Here is a 12,223-nt window from a genome sequence, read left to right as displayed (position 1 = left end):
AATTACACGACTGCCTATAATGCTTACCCTGATTTGTCGACAACCGATTCTTTGATATGGATAAAGGATTTCGGGAATATGCCCCGTAAGGCTCTGTTCTTGGTGCAGTACCCAAAGAACCACTCGCCATTTTCTTCCAGGATGTGGATTGCATCACCAACACTCAGTTTTATCCTGAAGGGTGCTTCTTGATGGAAATTATGGATGGCTGTTTAGTTGAAAATAAACAATGTGGTAAATTAATAATCCCATTATAATGCACTAATTTTTCATACACTTATTCATAAAATAAACATGTTTTGAGTATAATAGAATATTACAGTATTTTTCTTCCTGCTCCTCACATGAATATAACAAGGTTCCAAATGTAATTTCCCTGCATTTTCCAGAATTGCATTTTTTTTTCCAAGAGTACTTTATACACAATTCAATTGCTATTTAAATCCATCTTACAATGGACTGCTGTAATCCCTTCATACTAGGGATGGGCCGATATGAAATTTTGGCCGATACCGATAAAGTACCGATATAAAATTTACCGATACTGATAACCGATATTCTACCGATCCGATATAAAATTAGAAATGGTCCTTGAAGAACCTGAAAGGTTCATTGACCTCCTTAATAAATGTGTGTTTTGAGGTGACTGCAGTGCAAGAGAAGATAAATATTTAGACATCTACTTTTTAGAAAGAAGAGTATGCAAATTATCCATAAAAATTACAACAAAATGGCAGAATTTTGCACTAAATTGTAAGATATTTATTGATATATCGGATCGGTAAAATAATCGGTAATTTTACCGATATGCCTATATCGGCCGATACCGATAGAGTACCGATTAATCGGTCCCATCCCTACTTCATACCCACTTCATCCTCACCTTTATTATTGATAATTTGGTGTCAACCAAATCAGGATATTGGTTTGTCAGTATTCCAGTAACTAACAAATTTATCATTTTATATAAAAATCGTAACTCACACGTCATAGTTTTGTAAATATCTAAAAATGCATATCCTTTCCAAAGGAAATGCCCATTGCAATCACTTAGTTGCCGACATTAATTAAGGAGGATTTTCAACCACTCATAGTGTTCAAGGAACATTTGCAATTTCATGTTGGATCAGCTCCTATCACTACCAATAAAAGTGCAACTTTCATGTCAGTTCATCCCTAATTATTATTATTATTATTATTATTCAGATACAAATAACAAAACTAGTTCAAGAATAAAATGACATCTGTGTTCATATAATTAAGGACAATGGCTATCTAAGAGTTAAACTATCTTTTCACCCCCTATAACAGTTCACAAAATAAAATTTAGAACAAATCATGTAGAGAAATATTTTCACACTTTTGTCGAACAGAAGTTTAAAAATGGACACAATATCAATTAAGGTGTGAATGCAAAATAAACATATATCTAAAGCCTGAATCATCAAAGTACGTTGTGTAAAGTAAGTTAATGCAGTTGAAACTATTAGCACATATTGTAATTTTTATCGCCAGCAGGCAGGAGCATAAGCTAGTCCCACTGATGCACTTCATTGGAATACGCTGATCAATTTTAGAAGATGTTTAATGAGATCTCCTTGCAATTTGATTTTTTGTTTCAAATCCCATAAGATTTCCAAATTCCCCAGTTGTGTGGAAATTCTATAAAACCATTCGGACAGCAATGGTTTATGAGTGCTGTGTCACTTGCGCAAACTCTTTTTTGCAACATAATTTTACACAATTAAATACTTCTGTGACTTTCAAGAGAGTAAACTTACACTGTTCACAATTCTTTCCTTAGGTAGGCCAATGAGGACACTAAATTGGTTGGATCAGTGTACCAATACTTCCATGATCACAATATAATGTGATGTCATATTCCACCATTGGATTAACAACCTCAGAAATTAAATTTGTTATAAAAATAAAATAGCACATTCATTTTGTACAAGGTTTGCAAATTGTATCACCACCATACCTTTTTCTACTCTAAATGTGAACATTTTGTGTCATCACTTAGCCTGTGAAGGCAGACAGTACAAAATCAGAATTGTATGTATCAATACTGCTAGTTGTTACATCTTGACTGTTAAGTCACCTTCATGCACAGACAGATTAATTGAGAGTGATCCGAACCACTGTGTGGGTCCATTCGGGATTGAACCCAAGACACCGTGATTAAAATGTGACAGCATTACTACTACACTATTAGGGAAGCTCTGGTTATTATATCTCAAATTTCCTTATCGTAATAGAAGTTTCCAGGATAGTGTATTTATCCTGGGTAAATTCCTGTGCAGGGACATTCCACAGTGGCGCCCATTTTAAACTGTAGGTCCAGTCCTGATTAACCTATCTGAGCATACAGCAGACTTCAATTACTTTGTTTCTCTAGTAACAAGCAAACAGTGTTGTTTTTAAAGTATAAACAGAGGAATAAGGGTGGAAGAAAAGCAAAAGATAAATGTACTCTATTGGCAAGTTGAGAACTTTCTATCACAGTACTGGAAAGGACAGAATAGCTAACGACTTTAATAATTCATGTTGCATTCTAACTGGCCCTGTGGCGGAGCGCTTAGCACATTGTGCTACAATGCCAAGGACCCTGGCCTGGGCATGGATGTTTTGTGTGTCCATTCATCAATTTCATCATGTCCATCACTCATCCCCAACTATGCAAATTAGCCAAAGTGGCACAAAAACGAAGTAAAATAAAGCAAATCAATCATTCATGTTGAATTCTCAGGAAACTAATTATGTATCCTCCCATCTTGACTTTCCGATTGATTGTGATGGTAATGAATTCACCATGGCAAGTATTCATGAATTTAGATACAAATAGCAAAAATGGCTAATGAAAAAAGGCCACAACAAGAACAGCACGCAAAATATGATGGGAGTCACTTGCTCATTTCTTGAACTTGTTAAGTCTCAGAAGGATGGGGTAAACCCTTTCTCCAATTCTTCCACACATATACCCCCTATTACGATGCTGTGGAAGATACTAATTCTCTATGCCGACTCTACTGGTAAGAGACCTGTAGGAAGGCCAAGACGAAGATGGAGGGATAACGTTGAGATGGACCTAAAGGAAATCGGTACGGATGGAAAAGAGTATATAGATCTTGCTCAGGATAGGGACAGATGGAAGGCCTGTGTTGCTGCAGCCATGAACCTTCGGGTTTAAGAAGGCTAGAGAGTTAGGTTAGTGAATTCCATTCACATCCATTTCCCATTCTTCCAGCAAGTCATAACTTTTAAAATCACTACAGAGAATGCCACAGATTTAGTTCATAATGAATGATGAAAATGATGTCATAAATAGTACATAGAAAATATATATTTTTATTCAATTAAAAACTTCTACCGCAAGGCTGGCTAAGATGAAAACTGAAACTGTACTTTAAGGGCATGCAGTACAAGTCTCCATGGGGCTCTTCCCCCGTGGCAGTGTTGTCAACTTAGCTCTCTTAAAGCCAGATCTGGCTCTTTCGTGACCCCCTATGATTTTCGATTTCATACGACCATCGGTGGATTATTGAGATGGGTGATGCCACCAGGTCTAGATGGTGAAATCTAAGAATAAAGTGTCATCAATTTAGAGTCAACAGTAATAGCAGCGTCCCACCCAACTAACATTACCCTAAGAAGCACTTTATCCACACTTCGTAAATCTAGCTCCTTGAAAGTCAGTTTTAACTCCATTTAAGGTGAGATTTAGCTCCTTTCTGCACATCAGGTATTTGCAACACTGCCAGGATGGCCATAGGAGGCAAGGAGAAATCCATTGGGCTTATGGGAGTATTATTTGATTTGTTCTCTTGGGAATATCAAACTTCCGATTGAATAGAAAAATATATCAACGGGAAGAGGGCAGTTTGAAGATGTGTTTCACCAGTGGAAAAGTTGAAACTTCCATTTGATTAGACATAACTTTATGTTTAAGTTGATTCCCCATACGGAATACATGGGATTCCGAAAATTCTTATTCATTATATTTCTCAAACATCTTGTCCAGCTTAATAATCAACATGAAAAAAACACTTCCACTTGAAACATGGAGTGGAATTCACACTCTTGGATACGCCCAGGGTATTTTTAAGTAGCAGTGCCCATTTGGGCAATATTGAAATAAATGCAGAATTGGTGTGTAACTGTATCTCCTCCCCTTAACAAGAGACAGACTTTTCTTAATTATTAATGCTTCAGACTTCATCCTGGATGGGGAATGGCCACATTACTTTAAGAGTTTAATATTTTTACAAAACTTCACACATATAAAAACGTAATTCTTAAAAAACAAAGCAAAAAAATCTTAACAGCAACTCAATACAATTTTAGATTTTCAAGTGTATCACGCTATATCAATGTAAAAAATATATACTGTGTTGTTATATAATATATTCACTAAACTGTAAAAAAATAGCGTAATTTCTTAACTTTCTTGACCTGCCTGTTGTTTTCTTGACTATCTTGACTAGTACACACACTGTATGTGCATCATCTACAATCTGGCCTGCCCTGCTACATGGATGTGTGTATTCTCTAGTTGTTGATGTCTATTAAGCTTACGCCTGTGTGCATTTATTTTCATACAGTAGAAAATTCCTTTTTCTTCTGCATGCCAGGGAGTTGTAAAAATACCGCAAGGTGTTCTGATATGGACTGGTTCTGCTAATATGTAACATGACAATAGTATGAAGGGGTAATATGTTCCTAAATGCTTTCATTGTTAGGTTAGGCAGGTCGTGATTAGGGCTATTAGCCTTAAAATTACTTCTGAAAATACTTCCCAACACCTGATTATGTCATTTCTGGCCTCCAACACTTCCTACTTTTCTCACTACCTGGTGACAGTAGTACACACACCCATTTTTAATTTAAAATAACTTCTTAGCAGTAAGTTCGGTAAAAATTTACTATCCTTCGGACACCTCTAATTTTTTCGTTTCGTCAATTTTCGACATTCGTACTTACGTATCTGCTTCGCGGAACATTCCTGAAGGTGTATCAACGTTGTTTTGATGAAATTAATTGCAATTTTTCACATTACCAGTAAGTCTTTCTGATAGGCCTTTTTGCTTGCCTGAGACGAACTAACCTAACCACGCGCCAATGGTTCGCAATTATTTCCAATTTCTAGATCCTGATACTAACACGACACCAAATTTTAACTATGTTTCCTAACCTAAGAGAACTAACCTAACCACGTGCCAATGGTTCGTGGGGCTAGCGCCAATGGTTCGCAATTATTTCCAATTTCTAGATCCTTATACTAACACGACACCAAATTTTAACTTTATTTCCTAACCTAAAAGAACTAACCTATCCACGCACCAATGGTTTGTGGGGCTAGCTATTCTCAGTCGGACAATTAATTTTCAACAAACAACATGAATTTCAGATATGAAACATTCCCACATCACACAAAACACCTTCCCAATGTTCGACAATGCTACAGGAACTTATTACGGTAAGTAGTTTCTTCTGTAAAAATAAATAAATGTGTCCGAAGGATAGTAAACAAGTACCGTAAGTTCAGCAACACTGCCAAGGAATATCATAAAATAAGATAAAATACAATGTCACAATATGATTCAGGTAATTACTTTTGTTGGTGAAAATAGCCACATATGCCGTTCCTTAGAACTCGTTGAAAATAGCCCTACATGCCATTCTCACCACCTGTTGAAAATAGTTGCGGCCTATATTTATATATATATATATATATATATATATATATATATATATATATAATTGCAGTGTTGCTAGCCAAATTCTAAAAACTGCAGTTAATATGGTAGAGTTGGTTGTATTTTAGAATGCATTGCGTAGTTATTCATGGTAACAACCTTCGGTACTATTATCGAAAGAGGGAAACACCTATGAATCATATATTTCGGACTTCTTTCAATTGCTAACGTGTTATTTTCGAATGTGGAACATTTCCTAAAGTGAAATAATGCATAACAATTTCTATTTCTTAGATTTACGAGTACTTACTGTTACTTGTTGTTTCGAATCTGTAACATATTATGGCCATGATAGCATACTGGTTTAGGGGGCGTTCTGAGTGTGTTTTGTTGATTTATGCAGTGCTGTAACCTCGTTCACCGGAAAATATCTACTTTCGTGCCCGGATTTGAAATTATGCTAATACGTTGCAAATCATTGACCGATAATGTTACCCAACCTTCTTTAGGAAGGCCAGTCAGGTACAAGATTTAATTACTTTCAATTCAATCCTTTAATAAAAAATCACTTATTTATTACTTTTGCCTTATTTCTTTGCCATTTTTACCTGACACTGTATTTACTGATGCAATCATCTACAATTTTCAATACTATAGTAAAGAGATATTCTAATCTACAGATAGTATTGGAATGTATTACAGAACCACATATGCAATTTTTTTTGCAGGAGAAATGTATTTGTACTATTTGTGTAACACAATTCATTACTTTGATCTATGCATTTATTAGCAGTTGTTCACCAAATGAATAACATCACATCTAATACCAACAATCTCCAAATCTCTAACATTATATTTTCCTCAACGATGGGAACACATTATGTCAAAAAACCAACAAACAAAAAAGGGGGATCGGCTATTGACTCCTTCCCAAAGTTCCAAAGACACTTTAATAACAGAGGAGTTTATATCTGCTCGTAGACATATTTATGCAATCTTCACCTTCCTTTCTACTGGAAGAATATAGAAACGTCATAGGGAAGTTGGTGATTAGTATATTCGGGTGGTTGTGACATTGAAAAACAACAAAACTACCCACTTAACCTTTCGCTTTAAATTTCTCAGCTTTGGCAATAACAACAATAATAATCCCGTACCTATATCTTAACTGCTGTAAATATCAATAAAAAGGTTGGTTTGTGGAAAGTAACTGATAATATCAATTAAGATCAAACACCAACGAGGAATACACTAGTAGTGATTCATAACAACGTTACGAGAATAAATTTTGCTGAAATCACGATCACACACAATTATTTTATTAGCAAGAAAAATAGAAAATTACCCAAATTAGCTTACCAATTCCATATCTATCTTTTTCCCGTACTGCTTTCCATTGACTCATTGTTGATTACTTATTTTTACATATTTTTGTCACTACAATGTTACACGAGTCCCTCACTGCTCGCCATCTTGGCGAACTTAACACCGTTGCCAATGCTCTTGTATTGTGCAGAATTCTGTATTTTATTTGAAAATAGGAAAAATACAGGTTAACACTTTCCTGGAATAGGGCAAAAGATGCAGGCTTCCAAAACACTTTCCTCATACCTTTCGGTGCGGTTTGCTGCTATTCTACGCGATTTATTTATTTCATTTTGATTAAGTTGCAGTTATGCAGAAGTAGTAATTAACTTAAAAATACATAGTATGTACGGTGTTTTTAATGTCTCATAAATTTAAAATTATCAATATCCATCCACCAGACAAGTGTGTTTACAAGTTAAGGATATAATGGTTCCTTTTTCTACGTTCCGCAGTATTTCTGTCATATTGAAAATGTTCTAAATTTAGTTTTCATTAAAAAAAAGACGAAAGATGTGACAACAGTGCGATGCGTAATTCACATATCCGCTGTAGTGTTAGAACAAGTGACTTCCCGAACTCCGTTCCCATAATTAAATCTTACGTAACAACGAGGAATAGGAGGCAAAAGAGGATAATAAAGGAAGAGGGAAACATTGTACATTTACTACAAGTAGTAAACCTCGAATGCATAGATAAACACGTGTGTTCAAAGATGTAAACGTTCTCGTAGTCTGCAACACGCAGGAGGGTGTGGGTGGAGTTCATAGAGTACCAAAAAGAGTAGACGGATTCTTGGTCGAAATTTCCTTCCGTCTGTCAGTGCGTACGTACAGTCAACGGCAAAGATTGGTAGACAAATAGCCCATCGTTTTCATTACTTTTTATTTTATTCTACAGCCTGTGTTGTTTTAAGGAATGAAATTATGTTGGTGCAAAACAGGCATTGCCCTTTGTCTTTGTTTTAATTCCCGTGGCCAGGCACGTATCCAGGAATTTCTTTCGGGGGGGGGCTCTAAACATTTTTTTAAGGGGTATAGTAAGAACCTCACAATTGTATGTTCAAGACCAGTGGTGGCAATTGGGTTCCAAAACGGGGGGGGGGGGGGTGCGGAGGGTGTTGCAAGGAAAGTTTACTTTCTCTTGGTAGACAAGGCTTAACATTGAGGCCATAATGTTGAGGCAAGAAAATAAAAATGGGGAGCAACTATCCCTTAAATCGTCGCCACTGTAAGGCTGTCATTTTAATCAGAACGTGAAATCGGAACATTTTTTACCACTCGACTCCTCTGTTTCCATGCATTAACATTGTGTGCCGGAACCATCTCAGTATGTGTGTTTGTCCATTTCTTCTCATCAGACATAAAAACATCTATGGTGTCTTTGAGTGTTTTTACGAAGCTGTTACACATGCACGGGATGGACAATCCACTCGACAACGCGAGATTCAAATTCTGGGCTGCAAACTGGACGCAGACAGCTCTCGAATATTTTTCTCTGATTCGAGTCTGAACACCACTAACGTGTCTTGTCCTCCCATGTTTGCAGCTCGTATAAAAGCCGAAACCCACCAAATTGTTCAGATTCAGGCCTTAGCACCCACAAGTGTTCAAAAATGCCTGTCACAGCTTCCGCTGTCTTGTCATATATCGGCACGAAACAAAGGAAGTCTTCTCGAATACAGGTGGATCACGAAACAATTACTGCACAGTGAAAACCCTTCCGTTCCCAACACATCTAATGTTTCATCTCCCAGTATGATCGAATGCTTACTCATTTATCTCCAGTGACGTGCCCAAGGGAGGGTTGGTGAGTTCATAACCCCATTTGACCCAGTATTCCTTATAATTTAAAAAAAAATAAAAAAAAAATAAAAAGGAGGAACGTCAAAGACAGGAAAAAAATGGCCAAATCAGAACTGACCCCAAAAATAGTATGCGTAACCTCTCCCTTCCGAAAATCCTGGGGACGCCTCTATTTATCTCGGACACATTTTTTAAAATCAACTCACCAGAAGTTTTTATCATTCCGTATTGGAGATTGAAGTAAGATGCGTTCTTCCTGCAGGTTTGGATATGATCCTTTAGGGTGCTGTCGTCTGCCTGCCTTCACACCTAACCTTAACAAGGCCCTAATTTTCCATCCTTGTGACTTGCATTTTCAAGACTTAGGAAGGTTTCAGACTGAAGAGACATGCGATACATGTCGATTGGAATGAGCCAATCAACAGCAACGTTTCACACCGTAGCGACACAAAAGGCCTCACAAACCTAATCTTCAGGCGACACGGTGTGAAATCTCCCTTATTAGGCCACTGTTATTGTCACCTCGAAGTACGACTGTATGAATTCTCACACTTACCTCTGAAATCTCATTAACAGATTGTTGGTACAGATCAACCGAAAAATTGAATCCGCGTATTTATATCCTCATTATATTGTAGAACATTCCGCAGATAAAACGATTCGTTAATATTGCCAGTAGTTGACTCCTCTCATTCAAGAACGTATCCTCTCCCGCCTTCCAGAGATTAGAAATTACAACGAATCGCCCTACATGTGGCGCTACCTTTGTTGTGCAGCTTCCAAATGCTGACAAGTCTCTACATAGTGCTCAAGTGCGCTGCGACAAGACCGAAAGCACAAGAAAAGTTTACGTGCAATATTATCAACAACAGGGTTATAGAACATTTCTCCGTCTTGCCTCGATAATTGTCTATCTCCTTAAATCATCGTCACATTATTCAAGAAGCCAAAAACCTAATTTTATCTAGTGTAAAATATAAAAAAAATCTGTGGGGGCCTCGAGCCACCTCAACCCCACCTTGGATACGTTCTATTAACAATAACAGGGTTATAGAACATTCTCCGTCTTGTCTCGATAATTATTTCTCCCAAATTATCATCACATTATTCAAGAAGCTAAAATCCTAATTTGATCTAGTGTAAACAGAAAAAAATCCTGAAGGGGGGCTCGAGCCTCCTGATTCCCATTTTGGATACGTGCTATTGACAATAATAAGGTTATAGAACACTCTCAGTCTTGTCTCGATAATTATTTCTCTCAGATTTATGAACTTATTATTTTCACATTATTCAAGACGCCAAAAATTTAATTTTATCTAGTGTAAATTGAAAAATTTACTGAGGGGAGAGGGGGGCTCGAGCTACCTCATCCCCACCTTGGATACGTGCTATTAACAATAACAGGGGTATAAAGCATGCTCCGTCTTGCCTCGATAATTATTTCTCTCCTTACATTATTTTCACATTATTCAAGAAGCCAAAAACCTAATTTTATCTAACGTAAACTGAAAAATTTCCTGGGGAAAGGGTCGAGCCTCCTGTGCCCCATCTTGGATACGTGCTATTATCAATAACAGGGTTACGGAACATTCTCCGTCTTCCCTCGATAAATATTTATCTCCTTAAATTATTGTCGCATTATTTTATTTCACACCACAAGAAACCAAAACCTCACTTTATCTAGTGTAAACCTAAAACTTTCGGGGGGGCTTGAGCCCCCTAAGCCCCCCCTCTGGATACGTGCCTGCCCGTGGCGGAGTGGTTAGCAGCACTTCGCACTACGACGCCAGGCGTCCCGGATTCGAATCCCGTCTCAGGCATGAATGTTTGTGAGTGTCAATTCGTCAATTTCATCATATCATCACTCATCCTCATCGTCGCGATTACCAAAATTTTCAGTTGTTCACTTTCCGAGTTCATAACTGCGTTCGATTTTTTTTTTCATTTGAACGGTTGAACCCCGTACCCTGGCGTGAGCACGCCTGTGCCTGAAAGTCGTGTTCTCCTTGTTGACTAAATTGACGTTCATTTTCCGTAGAATGAAGTTCATCGCGACGGGAAGATATACGAAAGTTGTAAAGAAACGTGAATGTATACGAAAGATGGAAAGAAGACAACAACAAACCATATGTGGGCAACCCCCCCTCCCAATTCCTGACACCTCATTATTACACGTTAAATAGCTACTGGCACTGGCGTGCCCAAGAGAGGTGGTGTTGGTGGAGGTTATGTTCCCACATTTGGCCCAATATTCCTTAAAAAATAATATCAAAAGCACGAGAAGATGGTAAAATGAGGGCAGACTACTAAAAGAGCATACGTAACCCCCTCCCCATTTCCGAAAATCATGGGCACGCTACTGGTGACCTGTGCTGTTGTAATTCTGATTTGACATTGTGGTCATTTTAACCTTTATGCAAGAACAGTGGCGGCTCAAGGGGTAGAGCCACCGTGCCATGGCACTACCCTCAGAAGAAACGCATACCTCGCCAAGTATAGTTAAATGAATACATTGATAGTTTGCAGACAAGGAGATTCGAATCTTGCAATCGGTCAAGCTGACGTGACGACCGCCCCAACCTCCTCACTGCATCGCCAGCTGTTTCGTTTGTACCCTCGCGAGGCAACAGTCCGAGCCGCCCAAGAGTTGGCCTAAGTTGACACTTGAAGAAGTCAGGAACATTTCCACCACGCGCCGAGAACAATGTGGCAGGGCGCATAGACGCCGACTCCATGGGGCTTGGGGGGAGCTCGAGCCGCCCCCAATGTTAATGATGTGGGGGCAGAGCCCCTCAAATAATTTTGCTTAAGAGGATCTAATGTATTATTTTGCTTCTCTTGTAAAGTTTACTCGATATTGTGCCACATGAACTTAACTTTAAATGTTCTATCTGGTAAATTTCTCGTATCGGACAAACGGCTGAAATTTGCTACTTCATTTAATTTGAATATTCGTACTTACGTATTCTGCATTGAGAAACATTGCTGAAGGTGGCATTTCGCTTATTTCACGGAAATAAGCTCTATTTGCGACATATCAAGTAAGTTTTCTTCGTTTCTTTTCGCCTTCGGTAACACGCAAAATGGCGGTCACAGTTTCACTACCGTACTCGGCATGCAGTGTTTCCACCCCACTGCACCCTAAAATACCTACGTAGCCCCACAAACCATTGACGCATAGCCCCACGAACCATTTCCGGTAAGGTTAGGTTAGGTAGGGTCACTATAGGTTACAATAGTGAAAAATTGGTTTCTTAAAAAATATGCGTAGCCCCACACACCATTCTCGCATAGCCCCACGAACCATTGACGCATAGCCCCACGAACCATTGACACATAGCCCCACGAACCATTGAC

At 38.2% G+C, this 12,223-nt stretch overlaps 1 protein-coding gene across 7 annotated transcripts in view; it reads right to left on the bottom strand.

Annotated features, from left to right (window-relative positions):
- mbc (dedicator of cytokinesis protein myoblast city) overlaps window positions 1-7,178 on the bottom strand; it is a 122,568-nt gene extending 115,390 nt beyond the window's left edge. For all 7 annotated transcript variants that reach the window (XR_014440952.1, XR_014440953.1, XM_083114517.1 and 4 more), the window contains exons 1-2: window positions 7,056-7,178; window positions 28-208 (exon numbers count right to left, since the gene is read on the bottom strand). Coding sequence is in view for 5 of the 7 variants with exons in the window: in XM_083114517.1 (XP_082970643.1) it covers window positions 28-208; window positions 7,056-7,101 (227 nt within the window). In the remaining 2 variants the exon portion in view is untranslated. The remainder of the gene's footprint in view (window positions 1-27; window positions 209-7,055) is intronic.
- Window positions 7,179-12,223: the final 5,045 nt, after the last annotated feature.

This window comes from Lepisma saccharinum, chromosome 29, assembly GCF_977018435.1.
Source record: "Lepisma saccharinum chromosome 29, izLepSacc3.1, whole genome shotgun sequence".
Lineage (NCBI taxonomy): Eukaryota > Metazoa > Arthropoda > Insecta > Zygentoma > Lepismatidae > Lepisma > Lepisma saccharinum.
The sequence above is the reverse complement of the archived record's forward strand: the minus strand, read 5'-3'. Positions and strand labels throughout refer to the sequence as shown.